The sequence below is a fragment of the Scyliorhinus canicula genome, chromosome 3 (genome assembly GCF_902713615.1).
Source record: "Scyliorhinus canicula chromosome 3, sScyCan1.1, whole genome shotgun sequence".
In the NCBI taxonomy this organism is placed as follows: domain Eukaryota; kingdom Metazoa; phylum Chordata; class Chondrichthyes; order Carcharhiniformes; family Scyliorhinidae; genus Scyliorhinus; species Scyliorhinus canicula.
Window position 1 is genome coordinate 175800939 of NC_052148.1, and position 22108 is coordinate 175823046.

At 44.9% G+C, this 22108-nt stretch overlaps 1 protein-coding gene across 1 annotated transcript in view; it reads left to right on the plus strand.

The window, feature by feature from the left end:
- The window catches only part of antxr2a (ANTXR cell adhesion molecule 2a), a 281083-nt gene that overhangs the window by 107484 nt on the left and 151491 nt on the right, over positions 1 to 22108 (plus strand). The window contains exon 11 of the mRNA XM_038791794.1: positions 7607 to 7685. Coding sequence (XP_038647722.1) covers positions 7607 to 7685 — 79 coding nt within the window. The remainder of the gene's footprint in view (positions 1 to 7606; positions 7686 to 22108) is intronic.

Sequence of the window (22108 nt, forward strand, 5' to 3'; positions counted from 1 at the left end):
CCACTACTGTCCTTGACTGGCCCTACTCTTATCTTAGTCATTCTTTTATTCCTGACATACGTATAGAAAGCTTTAGGGTTATCCTTGATCCTACCTGCCAAAGACTTCTCATGTCCTCGCTTGGCTCTTCTTAGCTCTCTCTTTTGTGCCTTCCTAGCTAACTTGTAACTCTCAAGCAACCCAACTGAACCATCACATCTCATCTTCACATAAGCCTCCCTCTTCCTCTTGACAAGTGATTCAACTGCTTTAGTAACCCATGGTTACCTCACTCAACCACTTCCTCCCTGCCTAACAGGTACATACTTATCAAGGACACGCAGTAACTGTTCCTTGAACATGCTCCACATTTCCATTGTGTCCATCCCCTGCAGTTTCCTCTCCAGGCGATGCATCCTAAGTCTTGCCTCATCGCATCATAATTGCCTTTCCCCCAGCAATAACTCTTGCCCTGCGGTTTATACCTATCCCTTTCCATCGTTAAAGTAAACGTAATCGAATTGTGGTCACTATCACCAAAATGCTCACCTACCTCCAAATCTAACACCTGTCCTGGTTCATTACCCAGTACCAAATCCAATATGGCCTCGCCTCTTGTTGGCCTATCTACATACTGCATCAGGAAACCCTCCTGCACACATTGGACAAAAACGGATCCATCTAAAGCACTCGAACTATAGTGTTTCCAGTCAATATTTGGAAAGTTAAAGTCCCCCATAACAACTACCCTGTTATTTTCGCTCCTATCCAGAATCATCTTTGCAATCCTTTCCTCTACATCTCTGGAACTTTTTGGAGGCCTATATAAAAGCCCTAACAGGGTGACCTCTCCTTTCCTGTTTCTTAACTCAGCCCATACTACCTCAGTATTCGAGTCCTCGTCAAATGTCCTCTCAGCCGCCGTAATACTGTCCTTGACTAACAATGCAACCCCTCCCCCTCTCTTACCACCTTCCCTGAACTTACTGAAATATCTAAACCCCGGCACCTGCAACAACCATTCCTCGTCCTGCTCTATCCATGTCTCAACCCATGACGCAAGCTCACCCACCTTATTCCGGATGCTCCTGGCATTGAAGTAGACGCACTTTAGACCACCTTCCTTACTGCCGGTACACTCCTGCAACTTTGAAACCTTACTCATGACCTCACTACTCTCAGCTTCTTGTGTACTGGAGTTATTAAAGGTTCTTTAATAATCTTATCGCAACAGATATATATACCTTAACCCTGGCTTTCAATTGCATTACTGCAACGGTTCCAGGCAGCATTACAGGTCAACACCAATAGCTCGCACTTACGTCGCTCACACTATGGCCGCAATTCTCCCATCTGGGACTAAGTCCAGTGATGGGGATGGGGACTGGGATTGTTTCCTGCTGTGGAGACTGACGGGAAACCAGGCCATATCTTTCGGCCCCACCGTAATTAATTATGCATCTGGAGGGAGTTTGATGGCATGCATCTCGCCTTCACACCTGGGTGCCATATTTAAAAGGCATCCAACATCACTCACCAACCATTGAACAAAGATCTCCTGAAAAAAGAAGATGGATCTCCAGGAACACTGTGAGGCTGGAATGTGGTCCTTCTTGATGACACTAAAGCTGGAAGATCCATCTGATAGATGCTCCCCCCCCCACCCATTCCAGGCTGCAAGGTTGCTAGGGACTTCCATCCCAACCCCAAGAGGCAACACCAGGCATTCTGCATACCATGATGTTCCAGAGGTATTTTGGACCAGCATGTTTTCACACTGGCATTGCGGAGAATCAAGCGTGTGGGGAAGATTCCAGTTGGGCCTTCACCTGCATTCCATTAGCGGGGTGCAAATCCGTTTCATGCCGGCCGCCAGTGGGTTTTTCGATCTGCTATGGCAGAAACCAGTGGAAGATCCCACGAGAAATCCATGCCAGTGTAAAACCGATCTTGCCAAATTCCCTGCTACCTGGCATTGAATCTTCTGGTGGGGGCGTGGGAGAATTCCACCCATGGTGACCTGCATCTCTCCATGGAAGGATTTATATTCAAAGGGATCCTGGCAGGGATCAGAATTGTTCCATTGAAGGTTGAATCCTCAGGCTTAAGCAACCACAAGAATGGAAGCACAGTGCAAAGGCTGCTATCTGATTTCCTGACTCTCCTCTGGAAGATCTGCTGTGGGTTGGAGGATTTACAATATTATTTCCTGTGGATGGGAGGAAGAGGTTAACCCCTTAAACCAAACTGGTGTGGCTGCAAGTGGCTGTTCCAGTAAGTAGCAGTGGGTTAGAAAACCAAACCCTGACTTGCTTGCTTGCAGGCTGCTGGAAGGAGTGGGGGGGGGGGGGGGGGGGGGGGGGGGCGAAGCAGTGATATTCTTGTTGATGGGCAGTAAGTGCCACATTGAGGGACCTGGCATTGGGAAGAAGGGGCCTGCTGGGATCCACCCTGTAGCCCTTGTTGCCAATCCTCCTAACCCTCACCCAAACGCTCCCCATGATCTCCACCCCAATCATTTTCCCACCATGCCGATCCTGTGCTACAATGGGTGTAGTGCCAGCAGAACAACCAGCTCCCCAGTGGCAATGCCGCGCAATGATGAGCTGCCGGCTTCTGACTGGCTGGCAACTCTCAGCAGGCAGGACTTCTGCACCCTCCTGAGGGTCGTTGATCTCCGGGAAGGCCCATCACAACCCAGTTAAGTGCCTGATTTGAACGTATGTTTGAGCCCTTTCTTTTGATTTCCCTTTGATGCCATTTCTTGTTTTATTTATTTATTTTGTCCATGGACTCATAATCGGAATGGGTCTTTAAGTGGTGGGCTTAAGCTGATGCAACCTGTTAGTCAGGGCAGTGTGTTCCAGGATTTGGTTTTTGGAGAGAAGAAAACTGACCCGTCGGCGTCGAGGGAATGTGCAGGACCAGCTTTGGAGAAAGTTGGTTCGATTGGCTGGCTGACAGCCTGGGGGTTGGCCAGGGGCAGTGTTCTGGCTGACAACAGTTGGTCATTTATTCCTGCTGGATGCTTCTGAGAAACCTGTGCAGATGTGATTAGACCTTGAAAGGAGTAGGAGCTCTCTCTCTCTCTCCCTCTCTCTCTCGATAAGTATAGGACTGTTTTATTGTTCAAAAACTGCCGAGTGCCTGGCATATCTTTACTATAGGGGCCTCACGGTGGCATGGTGGTTAGCATCAATGCTTCACAGCTCCAGGGTCCCAGGTTCGATTCCCGGCTGGGTCACTGTCTGTGTGGAGTCTGCACGTCCTCCCCGTGTGTGCGTGGGTTTCCTCCGGGTGCTCTGGTTTCCTCCCACAGTCTAAAGATGTGCGGGTTAGGTGGATTGGCCATGATAAATTGCCCGTAGTGTAAGGTTAATGGGGGGATTGTTGGGTTACGGGTATACGGGTTACGTGGGTTTAAGTAGGGTGATCATTGCTCGGCACAACATTGAGGGCCGAAGGGCCTGTTCTGTGCTGTACTGTTCTATGTTCTATGTTCTATATAGTTAAAATGATGTTGAATCAACAAAGAAAGTAGACAGCTTTGCCAGAGAAAACCCTCTCAGGCTTAAAAGGACGAAGCATCAAAGCTAAAGTTTGACCTCCTGAAAGACTTTTAACTAAAAACCATCAGAGTGCATTGGGGATTGTTGATCCGTTTTACTTTATCATAATTGTTTCTTCCCTCTCCACCACTCTTTCCCTGTTTGTGTGTGTGTGTCTATTTGGAGAGAGTGGGGTGAGTTGGAAAGGGGGATGTGATTGGGAAAGTGGTATCAGGTAGTCAGTTACATTGTCAGTTTAATTATATTACTGTTAAATAATAAAAGGTTATCTACAAACATGGTGACAAGATCTGTGTATTGAGTCAGCTTTCACGTGGGGGTTTTCCCTGTGGCTCAACGCAGTACAGATAGCAACAGACACATCAACAATATGGATAAGACGGTTTTATTTTCTCAATCTTGAGTTCGTGTACACGAGAGATGAGATCTGGATGCTTGCCAAGATCTATCTGCTGAGCACTGATAAAAACGTACCAATTATACAATTTCTAAAAATTAGTAGCCCACCCCAGTTGGACCCGATCAAATCCCTGAAGCTGTCATGTTTAAACTTTATCCAATAAAATTGCTATCAACCCATGATTGAACCTCATCCCGTTACCTGTTGTTTAACTTTACGTCAATCTTAAGTTGTTTTCCCCATCCCAGCATCCTGCCCACCCTTTGTTCAGTTAAAAACAGGATGGCAGAACTGGCATCGTTTTTACTCCATGGATTGTTTCAGAGAGCCAGGATATCAAAAGTGGCTTCCTTTTCACTTCCAGAGTACATTGGGGGCCACTGATAAACACTTGTCTACTATGTTATCTGCTGGTCACACATCTCCTGTGTCTCAAAAATGTGGGCAAGGTAGCTTGCCTAAATCCCATCATGCATTGTGGCCACTGCTTGTAGCCAGAGTTTATACGATCATCACTGCTATGTCATAAAATATAGGGGCGATTCTCCCAAGTGGAGCCCAAGTGTTCGCGCCATCGTGAACGCCGTCGCGTTTCACGACAGCGCGAAACGGGCACGGGGACAACCGATTCTGTCCCCCACAGTGGGCCTGCACAGCGCTGGAGCAGTTAACACCACTCCAGTCTCCCTCCCCGGCGCCAAATGGGAGGCGTGCCAACCCGCGCATGTGCAGTTGGGCCGCGCAAGCATGAGCATGTGCGGGGGGACTTTGTCTGCATGCCGGCCCCGACTCAACATGGCGTTGGTGTTCGGGGCCGGCTGCGCAACACAGTAGGCCCGGGGGGGGGGGGGGGAAGACCCTGGCCCGCCGATCGGTGGGCCCCGATCACAGGCCAGACCCCATTGGAGGCCCCCCGCCCCCCAGTGAAGGATCGCTTTTCCCCGCCCCACAGGCCGCCCCCCGGCCCTTTGCGCAGATTTTCCGCCGGCAGTGACCAGGGGTGAACGGCGCCGGCAGGACTCTGTCGTATCTGCGCGGCCGCTCCGATTCCAGCGGCCCGCGGCTGGCGCTGTGTCAAACGCGTCGGCGCAAATGCCGCTGATTCTCTGCACCTCGGAGAATCATGCGCCGGCGTCGGGGCGTCTTGGCGTGGGTGTGGCGATTCTCCGGCCCGGCGCGGGGTTCAGAGAATCGCCCCAATAGGTTTAATGGTTAATAATGATTACCCAGCACACTTTCTGTAATTAATCTCAATCCTTAATAAACTAATTTATGTAAAACTACTCTAGTAGCATCCTAGCTATTCAGTTTTAAGAGGTCTCATCTCTGGGCACCCCCTTCAGTGACTACCAAGGTCCTCCGGTATTTTAAAAATAACATCTAATTTCACTTGTGTTGCGTTGACGGATCAAGTGGGGCTGGAATTGACCGTGCACTAGCCCGGGGATGGGGTGGGGGTTGCGATACTTAATTCGCCGGGCTTGTGGAAAAGTGGTGATACAGATTCTCTCACCTGCTTTCCAGCAGACAGGCAAGACCCTCCATTAAATAATAACTTGTATGTGTACCTAACCTCAACTGCATAGGACTGAATGCATTAGAATATGGTTTTCGCAATAACAAGTTTCTCCATACTGCCTTGCTTCCCTAAAAGGCAGCAGCAATAAATCTGCATTGAGGACTTGAATTATCTCAGGTGGTTGAACACATCAACCTACGTCATAAAATTAAATTCATCCTTCAGATTATAGCCTAAACTATTATTTAGTTATTTGAATTTATTATTTATTTAGTTATTGTTATTTGAAACAAAACCCCACAGGAAATTGTATTTAAAAATGATTTTCCACTTTGCATTGAATGTAGACACCTACCACTTTACTTCAGATACCAGGCAGATCAGATGCATGATTGTTTCCTGTATTCCACTACCAGTATGTTTAACCTTAACCCAGAAGTGTACTCCTACGATCTCTCTGCATGAGACTGTTAAATTTAACCCGGTTGCTACTAATTTAATAGTCGTTTTGTTCTGAAATCACTTCCTGTGGAAAATGTATTCAAATGCACTTTTAAATTTGGACCAAAAGGTTGGGTCTGCTTTTAACCCTGTACAAGTGGCTGGTTTTGAATTTCACCCTTACTGTGAAGTAGATAATTATTACATAAATGCAGAGTTCATGAATTACAAATTAAGTCAGTAACACGGCTATATTTCAGAATTAAAAGCCTTTTTAAATCAGAAAAGCACTAATTTTTGATTTGTTATTGTCGTAAATATTCACAATGTGGTATTTGCAGACAGACATGATCATTTCTGGGCAAAAGAAAACAAGGGCAGGATTTTTTGGGTGGCGAGGTTTTCTGTCCCACCACCCAATCGGTTGCTCTGTAGCCATTTAATGCTCCACAGAGTGTTAATTGGCTGGAGATGGGACTTCTGCCGCTCACTGAGGTGAAAATCATGCAACAGAGAGCTGCAAGCTAATCTAATTATCTTGTAGCACTGTAGGCCCAGCAGCACCAGTAGCACAATGGGCCGGCAATAATAATGAGGCCATCTGGCAATAGTATTAACAAAAGCAAACTGAACAGGAAGCCTCATTATGAATGCGTGACTGAGCTCCATAAATGTCTAATGTACTTGTATCTCAGCCATCAATGTTTAATACTGCTGCAGAGCGGAGTGAAATTTTTGTTTGATTGAAATTTCTAGTAGCTTGTAAGAACTTGCTGTTTCTTTGAAGAGTTTTTTTTCACTGCCTGTGTGTTAATTTACACAAGATTAAGAGGTCTAAAGTGGATAAAAGCTTCTGGCAATGATAATATGAATAGCTGTGATTAATTTTGTCCTCTTACCCTGTAAGCTTGTCACTATGTCTCCTGCCTACAACCATTCAAATAGAGGTGGGAGGAATGAATTTGTCAATCCATCTACCTAAATTCACTGAAACTGAAACACCCTCTTTGTCCTGACGGTTCCATTTCCCGCATTTAGAATCACAGCAACAACAGTGCTCTGTATTCTGTAATTTAGTGACACTTCCCTTTCAAGAAGAAAAGGAATTATGAGCAAGCTCTGCTCATGCCCTTATTAAGTATGCAGGTAGGGAGCAACAAGGGCCTTGCTCACCCCAATGCTACAGCAGTAAATGTGGAGGCAGGACCAAATATGTGTGCAGCCTATCTCCACTGCAGTGGGAATGGGCAGGTGGGGAATTATTTTTAGCCCAATGTATTTCAACTTGTCTGTGCATTTATATGTGCCTAATGGTGTTGGACATCATTCATTATACTTTATCTCTTGTATATCTGACCATGAGGAACAAAAGAATTTCAGTCAATTCTGCAATCTAAACAATTGACAAACTTCTAAAAGTGCATCTTGCATACATTAAGCCTTACTCTATGATTTATGCAACTATGCTAATGTATATATGAAAGCATTGGTGACCAATTATAGGATGAGATCCTAGAAATACAAGATTAAATTCCAAGACTTAAACATACAGAAGCACTGAATAATATGTATTCACTTAGAGCTGTATTATTGATCTAAAACCTTCACGAGTGTATTAGTTATGTACTTTGCTAGTTTATGAAAATGCCAGATATAAATTCTATTGGTTATATTTATATTATTTTATTTCTATTGCAGAACAATGGATGTATCAGTGAGTTTGGATGACGGGCAGTCATTCATCTCTAGTTCTGTCACCATCACTGCCACAGCCTGTGTAAGTAAAGAATTTTATTTATTTATTCAGCAAATTCAACAGTATGCATGAAATATAATATTGCTCTTAAAGTTTATTTTCAAAATGCTATCAAAGTTCAGCTTAGCCACATCATTTAGTTTCACAATGTTACAATACAGCTCAATGATAGAATAATACGTAAATTTGCTGCTTGTCTTTATCAGTTTAAAAAACACTGAAATCTGAGGTATTATTGGCACAGGTGTAAAAGCCACTTTTTATGCAACTGAGCTGCTAACAAAACGCTAATTACAGATTTGTTTAAGTCACACAGCAGGTTTGTAGGCTTTTAAAGCATGAAAATAATGTGACATGCTCTACATTGTTAAATAACCTTTTCCCTGTGGATAGAATTCTTCACGCACAAAGTTTAGATCTTCATAAAGCCAAATGTGAAACCAGTGCTTACTACCATTTTGCCCCCACACTTCATGAAACTGGATGGACTATTGCCATCCTTGAGACCACCAGGCATTCACAATACTTCAGACAGAAGGAAAATATAAATGCACTGATGTCACATTACAATCTCTATCTTCATCATGTTGTTACGGCTGATTGTAAGTTATTAAGTAGATGCATCACTGCCCTAATTAGCGATAGTTCTCAGATGAGAATTTGGAGATAACTTAAATTATTGTTTTAAATATAGTATAAAGTGTTGGAAATGCGTGGCATGTTCATGTGCAAATTCTTCAAGAGAATTCTTAACTTTAAAAAACATTATTCAAGGAATGTGGGCTTCATTGGCAAGAAGCCCTTGAGAAGATGGTGGTGAGCTACCTTCTTGAACCGTTGCAATTTATGTGGTATATGTATACCCACTGAGCTATAGGGATGGTGTTTCAGGATTTTGAGCCAGTGACAGTGAAGGAACTGCAATATATTTCCAAGTCAGGATGGTGAGTGACTTGGAGAGGTGCGTCCAGTTGGTAATGTTCCCACGTATCTGCTGCTCTTGTTCTTCTAGAGTTTAGTGGTTATGGGATTGGAACATGCTGTCTAAGGAGCCTTGATGAGTTCCTGCAATGCATCTTGTAGCTGGTGCACATTGCTCCTACTGTGTTTCGGTGGTGGAAGGATGAAGCAGGCTGCTTTGACCTTGGATCAGTGATTTTCAAACCTTTTTTCTCGGGATATACTTTTACCAACCGGCCAATTTCCGCGACCCACGCCTACTGGCCTTCGCGAAACATGCCATATTTGCTTATCTTTTTAAAAAATTTTTTTAGAATACCCAATTCATTTTTTCCAATTTTAGGGGCAATTTAGCGTGGCCAATCCACCTAGCCTGTACATCTTTGGGCTGTGGGGGGCGAAACCCACGCAAACACAGGGAGAATGTGCAAACTCCACACGGACAGTGACCCAGAGCCGGGATCGAACCTGGGACCTCGGCGTCATGAGGCAGCAATGCTAACCACTGTGTCACCGTGCTGCCCCATATTTGCTTATCTTTAATGCGAAAGGGTGTCCTACTTGATCCTCATGACCTCACTCCAATCAGGTTCACAGGAGGAGTGTGCAATGCACATATCAGGTACAGACTTCAGCCGGTTCCTTTGTGCCATCTTCATTTTTGTGAGAATTGAAAATCCAGCCTCACACATGTAGGTCGTAGGGAAGGGCAGTAGCAACAACATGCTTGTTTTACTCAGCACTGGATTCTCCTGAGAGATGCCAGTCAAGAATGCTGACAGCCTTATGGACTTCTGCTATGTTATTAATGTGCCGTCTCAGGTCAAGCACAGCAGCCTAGTCTTTTTATTTGGAGTCAGCTGTAAGTTAATAACTGACTCTGGGGTCTCAATCTCAAAAGGATATTTTCACCTGCCATTTCTCTTTCAAAATCTGAAACTTGTCCTCTCATTTACCAGTACTTCCCTGCATATAACACACATGGGCTTTACATCCTTATTTGCATTGGCACAATTGACAAAACCATCCCTCAAGGTATCATCTTTATACTGTTTTGTCCCCGAGTTAAGTTTCTTCTTCATAGGCTTTCCATTACTAAAGAGGAAAACCTAGACATCTCATCCTATGTTCTGACTTGGAGTTATATATTGATTGTAACCTCACATAGACTTTGTTTTGTTGTTGAAATAATTGATTTCTTGCAAACCATATTTATTGCAAGTGCTACCCAGATTTCCATTTTCAGACTGGCCACACCTTGGCTTCCCTTTTCTCATCCACGTTCGCCATTAATTTGTTTCATTATGATCAAAGTACAGATTGAAAACAAAACCTAAATTCCCTAAAGAAATTGCATAACTAGGATTAAATCATTAAAGTTGAGCCTATATACTGACATACCATTTAATAACAAACATGTTCGGTGAGACTGGTTTCTTAACCAAACAGATCAATACTCTTTTTTTTTAACAATAATTAGACTTCCTGAATTTAATAGAGCTCAACTGTACCTAGTAACCAAACTAACGCATTGTGTAGTATTTGGTAGTGTTCTCCTTTCCTTGTAAATGAGCACATTTTCCAATTTAATTCAGGAAAGCCACAAGACTACATTGGGGTTTTTTATAAACAGCGTCATGACTTTTTCCAGATGTTACATTCTGGCTGTCATGTTTTGTGACAGCCAGAACAATCTCGAGTATGCTGGATGCTTCTGAAACCAGCTAACACATTCCAAAACTGTTGGACCTTCTTACCTTAAAAGGAAAAAGACACTGTAGCATGGGGGATGGGTCAGGGAGGCGCAGACACATTTACCATTGTGAGCCTGATCCAATAGACTGTCACTTTGTGCGAGTTCAATTCAGCAAAAGGTGTAAAAATAGATCAGGATAAAACATATTGACACTTCCATCCCTTTAGATTTTATTTGCTATATTGTAACTGTGGTTACACTATAAAAATATTTAATTGTCCAGTAAATTTGTCTGCAGGAGGCCCTGAGATCATGAAGAGTGTTATACATGATCCATTGTACTGTTTGGATAAATAAGGTAGTAGGGCCCCTCATCTTTCCATCTCTCAAAGACATTTTCCAGTTGCACTGGACATCTGCCTTCCTGTTTCCATTTTAATTGTGGTCATCCACCCAGTCAACGACCAGAAGATCTATTGCTGCTCAAGTCTTTCCCGCTCCCATTAACCAACTATTTTCGAGGTTCCTGTTGAACCTTTCAACCACATGCAATGCCCTCGATGCTACTTCAGTCAAGAATTTCTGCATTGATGGCATAAACTCAGCAAGCTATCCCCTACTTCTAGTTCACCTACTCAAGTTGAGTTTTGCATCAAACTTTGAAGGGGTATTAACTTTTTAGCCAAACTTTCTCATAAGAAACAAACTAGGGTCATAGTTGCAGACACCCTTTCAGAATGGTTCAGAGATAAATGGGTATTAGACAGGGGTTTGTCCGATCATCATATTCGTTCAACATCCTAGCAGAAATGGTCATGAGAAAGACACTTTTGGATATAAATGTGGGATATCAATTGATGAGTAGCGCATTTTGAGTCTTTGATTTGCTACTTAAGTTATTTTGCTCGCTAACTCAGTGAAGGAGCCACAGGAGTTGGTGGATCAAGTAAACGACAATCTTCTGATAAATGTTGACAAGTCAAAGGTGATGGAGATGGGTGGAAAGATATGCAAGGTTCTGATTCTAATGGTTTTTGCACAATACTTTGAATGAATGAGTGGTCTTTGGCTTTCTTGATCACCAGCTTCTGATTTGTGTCCCAAAGTTGAAAATACATTTTAGACTTGTTAATATTCATAATAGAGAATAGTTATAGAATTATAGAATTATTATTAGTTGTTTACTCAAGTACATGCTGTGTAAGAAGGAAAGAATACTTGATGGAAAGATTATTGGATTGAGATAATCTGGTGCCAGGTTTTGATATCATTTGGCAACAGCAATATTAGAAAACTTGTCCATCTGCAGAGTGTCATGCTACAGTTCAATGGCTTCCTTTTGGAGCTACTCCAGTGCATGCACATTGATGGAGGATGGTGTTATGAACATTATAAACCCCTCCATGGTTTGTGAAACAAAATAATCATTCTTGAAATGCAAATTCAACAATTTTTCTCTTGTACTATTCTGTGGTATCACCACAGTGAGTCACAATAGTGTCATATTGTGATTTTAAGGAAACTATGCCTGGTTTCGCTGGAAAAGTTGCTTCTCAATTGAAGCTTCATCAAAGTCGCAAGTTATCATGTAATTCTTTCACTAATTGGTTGTGCTGCACATTCTTCTCATGAGCAAGTTCATGGGTTTTACGAACCTATTTGTTGAAAGCAGGTTACTTAACTAGACACACTGGCTGGAATTTTCCAGCTTTTCCCGCCAGTGGAACCTTATGGACCTATAACAGCTTTCTCGGGGGGGGGGGGGGGGGGGGGGCTGCCCCCTATTGGCCGGCTGCCTCCGCCACCGCAAAACATGTTGCTGGGTGGGGGGGTTGCGAAAAATCCCGCCCATTGGCCCTGTGGAGGTATCTTTGGAGGTTGATGTGTGGAGATCTACAATACAGAGTGTTAAGTGGACTTTGGGAAGATTTCCAAGTGGCTGGCTCTAAGGGCAGCATGGTAGCATAGTGGTTAGCATCAATGCTTCACAGCTCCAGGGTCCCAGGTTTGATTCCCGGCTGGGTCACTGTCTGTGCGGAGTCTGCACGTCCTCCCCGTGTGTGCGTGGGTTTCCTCCGGGTGCTCCGGTTTCCTCCCACAGTCCAAAGATGTGCGGGGTTAGGTGGATTGGCCATGCTAAATTGCCCGTAGTGTCCTAAAAAGTAAGGTTAAGGGGGAGTTGTTGGGTTACGGGTATAGGGTGGATACATGAGTTTGAGTAGGGTGATCATTGCTCGGCACAACATCGAGGGCTGAAGGGCCTGTTCTGTGCTGTACTGTTCTAAATTCTAAATTCTAAAGTACAATTAGCTGACCTCGTGTTAAGGGTGGGTAGACGATTATGGCCTCGATTAACATCCATCTCCGTGACTGGAGGCAGGTTTTCCAGCATTGCAGGGCTACCCTCTATGTCTGAGTCCAAGCTGTGTGACAACAGTTGACGACTTATAATAATTTGCTGACAGTCATTGTCAATGCTCATGTATCCGCAAGCAGGAGACAGTCAGTTCATGGAGACTAATGTCTCTGCAACAGCTGTACCTGATGCAACAGCAGCTGTTCTGCTCCTGTTGAAAGTGCCTCTAGTGCATTACTCACACTTCTGCCGACTCCTCGGGAGTGCCCACACTGCAAAGACGGCTGACGGCCATGTTCACGAGCCCTGCTGAATGCATTTTCCGACATTGAAACCTTACCTTTGGCTCTAACTGGACAAGGCTCCTGGAGATGGCCTGTTCATTCAAGGTGGCCGATGTTAAACCGCAGCAGGGCTAGGATTCGGAAATGATCCTGAGGCCTGAGATTTTTATAAGTGCAGATGTTTCCAGCCTCTTTTGCTTTCAGCTTTTAGAACACATTTTCAAAATTTTCCCGCAGAAAATCTTGATCAGTGAGGGAATCGAGGGTTGCAGATAAAGGGCAGGGAAGTGGACATGAGGAATGTTGGATCAGCCATGATCTTGTTGAATGGCAGATCAGGCTCGAGGGGCCAAGTGGCTTACCCCGTTCCTATTTCTTATAGTCTTTAAAGTGGTTTCACAGACACTCTTTTATGGGAAATTATGTTATTCACCTTAACAGCAGCATTAGTTATGTGGAGAGCATCGGTAAATATTGACTGCTGTTTTCTTAATGGTGTTTCTAGTGAAGAAAATGCATCCACTAATATAACCCTCCTGAGCGTCACGGGGTGTGGACCTCATGATCTCGGACGAATGCGAATTGCCCTGTTTTGGGGCAGGGTTTCCCCTTAACAAGAGGAGTCCAGCAGACATAAAAACCCCGACTAGGGTATGGGCGAGGTGGGAGAACCTTCGGGGAGTGAAGTTGTAGATAGTGCGTTGTGATAATTAAACTTTTTTGTTTTGCCTCCATCATTGCTTCCTTGTGGTCACTCTGTCCGGATCCAACATCCACTCATAATTTTCCTGCATACTTCTCATTACTGTTTACAACATAATATTTAGGATTTGTACATATTTTTGATACAGCTGTGTATGAATCATTTGGTGTTTTTTTTCATTGCTGTCAGCAGTAGTCTTATGGAATTCCCCATTTCTCTTGAAACTCTTGTAACTTCAGATGCCTTTGATTAAACACAGTGACCTGTTGTGACTACAAGACATAAAAATCAGGAATCAATTTTAAGAGACTCTGAATAAATGAATATTTATGAAGAAATAATGCTTTCACATTAAGTAACTCCTCTAGTCCATTTTCTTCATTAAACACTAACAAAATACCTTTATTTCCTTTTATAATAGTGAGCGAGTTTGAGTCGGTGAAAACCACCCAATCTGCAAAGGCAACTCTTTAAAAAAAAAGCTGACATGAAACACAAACAGCCCCTGCAGCAACAGTCAGGTGTTGCCTAATCACCACTGATCATGCTCAACAGCAGAGAGGGAAATGTCAAATTTGCATGTTCGATTCAAAAGCTTTAATCAAACAGTGCTTTTTAAAAATAAATTTATTGTACTCAATTAATATTTCCAATTAATGGCAAGTTAGCATGGCCAATCCACCGACCATACACATCTTTGGGTTGTGGGAACGAAACCCACGCAAACACGGGGAGATTGTGCAAGCTCCACACGGACAGTGACCCAGAGCCGGGATCGAACCTGTAACCTTGGCGCCGTGAGACAGAAATGTTAACCACTGCGCCACCGTGCTGCCCTCAAACAGTGCTTCCCTGATTAATTGCAAATATTGGCATTGGGTGATTGATCTATGATACCCAATTTAAAAGATCCAGGCTATTAAATCTAAGTGAGAAATCTGCCTGCTTCCCCAAATTCAGCATTTTCCTATGCACAAGGACAGTCAGCCAGTTTGTGAAAATGCAGGGTGGATAACAGTGCTCTGTGGATGATCCCAACCCACAACTATTAAGTTTGACACCCTTATCCTAGCAGATTAAGTATTTTCCTTTCAGAAGGAACTTCAATTCTTACACATGCAAGTTTCTGCGTCACAATTTGCATTAAAGAAGCAAAAAAAATTGTAATTTGCAAATGTGTAAAGAAAGACTTGTCCACTAGTTTGCTTGTGTCAAAAAGCACCTCAGCTCATTAGCAGTCTTTACCAAGGCTGAAGAGGTAAGGGATTAAAAAATGAAAGACAAAAATGAAGAAGGAGGAAGCTACACGTGTAAACTAGAGGCAACAGCTAACTGGTTCAGCACTTACATAACAACATTTGGGTCTCATTAGCAACAAGTGTCTGCCAACTTGGATCCTGTGAAGATAATTTCCCCAGTCTGTCTGCTATGTCTCCTATTTTACAGGAGACATGTGATGTGTTGGGTACTCTGGATCTGTGGAGACTGCATTTACCTTAGCTGTAACATAGACAGGCTACCAACACTTGTAATAGTACAACACCATTTTATTAAGCTAGGAACTGTTGAACATACTTGCACTGTGGGTCGACACTATGTTAAATTAACTGAAGACCTATGCTTATCCTGACCAGTCTAAACTGTTAGCACATGGTGAAGGTTTGTGCTACAAGCTGCGAGCTCTGTCCTTCTCAGGGGCTGCATCCCGAATGAGTGGGAAAACTAGTGCCCTCTGGCTTTATAGTGAGCATGCCCTAACTGGTGATTGGCTGCTGTGTTGTATGGTCTTGCTGTGTGTCAGTCAGTGTGCGTCGGCACCATTATATACTGATGTCTATATTATGACAACATGTACACTTCAAAAGTACTTCAGTGGCTTAAAACACTTGGGACGTCCTGTGGTCATGTAATGTGCACGATCAATGCCAATCTTTCTTTCACAACCATATCTGATTCCTGCACTGCAACAAATTCTGAAAATATGATTGGAGGCCTCTTAAGGTGTTGTTTATTCTCAAATTATTTGCTTTCACTGGGTACACATAAACATGGTATGCTAGGATGGGAGGGTTTCGAGAACAGTGAATCTGGCCTTCCGACATATTTATGTCGTCACAACCTTTGCCACCATTCACCTGGAAAGCACAGGCTTCTGCCTGCACTATTATTCTGCTAAATTGATGTCTGGTCACCATCAGCAGGAAGAAGTTCATACAGTGCATTAAACTGAGGGAAATTGCAGCCCGAAAATTGATTATATATTGATTGCAATTCCATTAGCAACCCACAGAATGCCGAACACAAATAAATTCATATGTGTGTATTTTTTGCAACAATGTTTGAAGAAAACTTCTGAACAGAACAGAGCAATGTCCCACTTTTCTCTTCATGGGTAACAAGTCACTGAAACCATCTTGACATTTCATTGTAGCAGCCTATAGGATTCCGCTCTATTGTTCCTAGCATTGTCTTTTGTGAGGGTCACGAAGAATCCAGCACACGTTTGTGGCGTCAAACAGAAAGTAACTTTATTTACAACAATATGTACACAGCAGCAGCAGTTCACTACTGTTTCCTTCTCTAGCCGGTAGCACACTGGCCAGCTCTGTTTATACAGCTGCAACTACTAGTGATTGCCCTGTCCCCCTCATTGGCCGAGCTCATACTCCCCAAGGCTAATAGGATAACCAACTGTCCCCAGCCAATACGATCCAGGCAGGTTACAACCTTGTCCATAATGGAAGAGACATTTTTGAGTCCATTTTCTCTTTTCTACCGTTGTGATTTTCTTGTTTCTTTGAGACAACTGTGTTTGAGTTCTCGAGATGTTCCTGTATTTTTCTACATGCATTAAACCAGCAGAATTCATTGCTCTTGCATGAAAACATGGTGATTTCTCTTTCCTGTTGCAACACATAGTGAGATTAGCAATGTAACACAACTCGATGTGTCACACAATCCCGTTCGTTCAGCACACAAAATTTTGCTCATGACATTAAATTACATAAATTACTTGCATCTAGTTTTGGTAGATTGTGTGCTGCTGCATCTCTTCATTCCATTCATTCTTTACTGGTCATTTATCTTTAGTCTATTCCAATCTGAACTTTAAGGGTGGCCCAGATTTGCTGAAGTAGATATGAAGCTTCTTACATTTCTGCAGCTCAATGGCAAATGAATAGTAAGAATATTATCCACAACTCTGTCACACTCTCAGTGCTCGCACAATGATTATTTTTAGTCTATTGCCATAAAATAATATTATTGGAAGAGAAAATAAATATTAGAGGCTAGTGTTCCAGTAATGAGGAGGCAGTGGCGTTGTGGTATTGTCACTGGATTAGTAATCCAGAGACCCAGGATAATGCTCAGGGGACCTGGGTTCGAATCCCATCAGGGTAGGTGGTGAAATTTGATTTGATGTGGCAGGGTGGCACTGCCTCACAGCACCAGGGACCCAGGTTCAATTCCAGCCTCGGGTCGCTGTCTGTGTGGAGTTTGTAATTTCTCCCTCTGTTTGCGTGGGTTTCCTCCGGGTACTGCAGTTTCCTCCTACAGTCCAAAGATGTGCAGGTTAGGTGGATTGGTCATGCTAAATTACCCGTAGTGTCCAAAAGATTAGGTGGAATTACGGGGATCGGGTGGGGAAGTGGGCCTTGGTGGGGTGCTCGTTCATACGGTCAGTGTCGATTCGATGGGCCGAATGGACTCCTTCTGCCATTGTAGAGATCCTGTAATCTGAAACTAATGACAATATTTTGCTCGCTAACATTTCTAGATAGATTGAAGCGACATGTGATTATAATTTACTTATTCAAGAACATTAAGTACTCTTTTAACATGTCATGAACATAAAAATATTCCTGGCCCTTATGCAATGTACAGTATTTAGTTTATTTATTGGTAAACCACCAGAGATTTTATGCTTATATAATCGGTATATTTTCAAACCACTGAGCTGCAAGAGAGTGTGGAAGGCAAGAAAATTGTGGAGTTAATTCTCAAAGGAGATTCAACCTGGAGGTTCCTTTGCCGGCCATTTCTCAAATCTGTAGCTACTAGTTGCAGTCAGTGACAGAATTTTGATTTCTTATTTTGCTATTAGCTGGAGTTCCAAGTATATTTTTAAGTTGCATCAAAGGGATGGCAGTGCAAGATCAGAAGACCATTCAGCCTTTTGTGCCTGTTCCAGCATTCCGTGAAATCATGAGTTATCTGTAATCTTAGCTTTCTTTATCCAACTGTGCTCCATAATATGCTCCTTGATATGCTGACCTCACAACTTATCAGTAAATAAAATTAATTAATAATCATCATAGAATTTACAGTGCAGAAGGAGGCCATTCGGCCCATCGAGTCTGCACCGGCTCTTGGAAAGAGCACCCTACCCAAGGTCAACACCTCCACCCTATCTCCATAACCCAGTAACCCCACCCAACACTAAGGGCAATTTTGGACACAAAGGGCAATTTATCATGGCCAATCCACTTAACCTGCACATCTTTGGACTGTGGGAGGAAACCGGAGCACCAGGAGGAAACCCACGCATACACGGGGAGGATGTGCAGACTCCGCACAGGCAGTGACCCAAGCCGGAATCGAACCTGGGACCCTGGAGCTGTGAAACAATTGTGCTATCCACAATGCTATCGTACTTTATTGTCACAAGTAGGCTTACATTAACACTGCAATGAAGTTACTGTGAAAAGCCACATTCCGGTGCCTGTTCTGGTACACGGAGGGAGAATTCAGAATTCTCAGCTGGTACAGGAATTGAACCTGCTCCTTGTTCTGCATCACAAACCAGCTGTCTAGCCCACTGAGCTAAACCAGCCCCTCTTAGTTGTGAAGATTTAAGTTCACTCTGCATCATTGGAGAGTTTCAGATTCCCACAACCGTGTGAAAAAATACTTTGCTCTAATTTTAACGTTCTGCCCCATTGCTCTGCATTTCTTCACCTGGGCTGCCAGGTTTGAATCCCACCATGGCAGATGGTGAAATTTGAATTCAATAAAAAAATCTGGAATTGAAAGTCTAGTGATCCCAACGGGTTCACTAATGTCCTTCAGGGAAGGAAATCTGCCGTCCTAACTCAGTCTGGCCCACATGCAACTCCAGACCCACACAGTGATGTGGTTGACTCTTAATCCACCCCCTCCCGCACTGAAATGGCCCAGCAAACCATTCAGTTCAAGGGCAATTAGGGATGGGTAAAAAATGCTGCCTCAGCCAGTGATGCCCACATCCCAAGAACAAATGGAAAAAAAAGGTTTTCTTATATTCCAGTAAATTCCTTTATCATTTAAAGATGTCCCACCATAACAGGGAACCCCCCCCCCCCTTCGCAGGGAACCCCTCTACAGCAGAGACCCCTCCCCGATAAAATAAATCTCTCCCATAGCAGAGAATCTCCCTCCGTTACCCCTACCTGGATGCGGGGTTTCCTCCGGGTGCTTTGGTTTCCTCCCACAGTCCAAAGATGTGCAGGTTAGGTGGATTGGCCATGATAAATTGCCCTTAGTGTCCAAAAATGTTAGGTAGGGTTACTGGGTTACGGGGATGGGTTTGAGATGTGGGCTTAAGTAGGCTGCTTTGTCCAACGGCCTGTGCCGACTCAATGGGCCGAATGGCCTCCTTCTGCACTGTAAAGTCTATGAAGATTCTAAGGAGCAGTCCAGGTAGAAACAGTGAAAAGATTCATTGTCTTTTCACTCACCTGTGCTTTACACCTGCTGCCTCAGACAGATGTCTAGAAAGCAGAAGCTGCAACTTAATAGAAGCCAAAACTACATCACCAGGTTCTTTGATCTGCAAGGCTTCTATTCACTTCAAAGAGAAATAGCTTTTGGTATCCTGTAATTGACAGCTTTCAGACAGCCTGATGTCTGGATTGTTTATTTTAATTTCCCTTCACAATTGGTACTATGCTTTGAACCTAACTGCCATGTTTATAAACATCTAGGAGTTGAGCGCTTTCACTTCCTCTTTTTCTCAGCAGAAATAACATAACTGTTTTTGATGTGCTCATGAGCTGTCAATCATAGCTAGATGTTTCTAAACATTGCAGTTAGTATCGCAGCAGGCTACTTGGATTCACAGGTGGAGTTGTCAGCAACTTTCCAGTGCCTGTAGGTGCAGCTGGAGGAGTCCAACTGCCTTCAGGTGCAGTAGATCATGCTGACAATGCGTGGTACCCAGGCCAACACTGAACAAGTGGTGTCTGCAGTGGAAGCCTTGGTGCAAGAAGTCAGAGTCATGGGTCGAGACGTCCAAGGCTTGGAGCACTGAGCAGTCGATGGCTGAGGCTCAGGCAGATATGTGCTGGGCCCATATGGACATTGCAGCAGGGCTCCAGAGATTGGTCCACTCACAAAGGGTCATGGCTGAGCGCACCAAGAGCATTGGTTGGGTGTTGACTGAATTAAGCCAGTCCCAGAGAGATGTGACATAGAACCAGAGGAACATGACCCAGTCTCAGTGCCCCATGGTTGAGGGCATTCAGACCCTGGTCCAGACGAGGGCGGGCCTCCAGGACTGGCAGTGGCAGATCACGGGAGAGCCTCCGGAGTTCACTCCAACCTCTCCTCCATACAATGGAGTAACCCGGGGGCCAGCGAGCACCCTGAGGGAGGAGGGCGCAAAGGGGCCCAATCTGGTGCCTTCCGCAGGGGAGGTGTTGTAGCACCTCAGCGCTTCTAAATTTCCCACTACTGACACTGGCACATCTGGTAGGCAGCAGACAGAACAGGGTGGCACCTCGTCACCTGTGACACCTGAAAGTTGGCTGGCCCATCCATGTCCAGGCCCTCCAGAGGACGGCCTCCAAAGGCATCTCGGGTCAGAGGGCAAGATATGCAGTAGGCTGCCTCCGTGTCCCTGTGGTGGCCCTGCAGCACATGTTGGGAAATCTGCTGTGCCAGCTCGGGTTCCATGCCCGGTTCTTCCTAACCATCCTCCTCATCAGATGAAGCCTGGCAATTCCTCCTCCTCCAGTATGACCCCCGCTGCTGCGCATTATTGTGCAGGACGTAGCAGGCCAGCACGATGTTAGAGCCCCTCCTGGAGCACCCCACTGGAATGGTCCAGTCATCAGAAATGCATCTTGGAGGCGCTGGTGCACCACTCAGTGACACTCCTGGTTGTTGCATGAATGCCGTTGTACCAGGTCTCTGCGTCGGTCGGGCGCTTTCGGGCAAGTGTCATTAACAAAGACCTCAGCGGGTAACCCCTGTCGCCCAAGAGTCAATCCCTCACCTGAGGGAGTGCCTCGAAGGGGTTGGGAACCAACAAGTGCCTCAGGATGTAGGCATTGTGCGCGATGCCGAGGTATCGGGTGCAGAGGTGCATCATGTGCAGCTGGTTGTCACACACCAACAGCACTGTCAGGTGGAGCCCCTTTTGGGTGTTGAAGGGCACCCTCTGATGAGCCGGTGCTTGGAGGGAGACATGTGAGCCTTCGATCATCCCCCTGGACATGGGGCATGACAGCGAAAGCGGCAAATCCTGGTGTGTCTGGTCCAAACTGAAGTTTATATAGTCTGCTGCTCAGGTGCATAGGGCATCCATTACAGCGCGGATGCATCTGTGTACGGATGTCTGAGAGATCCCAGACAGGACCCCCCCTTGGCGCTTGGAAAGACCCAGAGACATAAAAGCTCAGAGCAACAACACCTTGACGGCCACCGTGAGCGGATCTCCTCCTCCAAGCCCCTGTGGTGCCAGGTGTGCCACCATCTGGCACAGGTGTGCCACCATCTGGCAAAGGTGGTGCAGAGTCTCCCTGATTAGTTAAAGTCTTTGGCAGCACACGCGGTCTGGCAGCTCCTTGAAGGACAGACGCCGACGGTATACACTGTCGCAGAGCCTTCTTCACACCACTTCCTCAGCCTGTTGGACGGCCGGCACTTGAGCCTCACCAGCTGGCCCCTGCTCTTCAGGGGCAGGCTCCTCTTGTGCAGGGTACTTCCTGAGCTAGCCCTATGCCTCCAGCTTCCTTGCGTCTCAAGTGGTAGCTGCGACCAGATAGATAGCGACCTTGCTGACTGTTCTTTATACATGGATAGGATGGGTATAGAGGGATACGGTAGAAGAATGTGCTGAGGTTTTGGCCAAGGGTGATATCATGAACAGTATAGGCTTGGAGGGCCGAAGGGCCAGTTCCTGTGCTTCTTTGTTCTTTACTCCGAAATTAATTCTCTGCAGAGGGGGAAAAGAGAAGTCTTGTCAACAAGGTGAGTATTTCCTTGCCCATCCAAATCCAACAGGCTTCATGTTAATTCTCACTGCACTTCAGCTCCACCCCCACCCCTCAGCCACTCCTCCCTGACATGTTGCCTTCCACACTGCACCCCTGTCCCCATCAGTGAAGGGCACCAGGCCTGTGATGTGGGGAGTTTTTATCCTCACCACCCGTCCCTGACAACACGGGTACCGGTGGCTGCCAC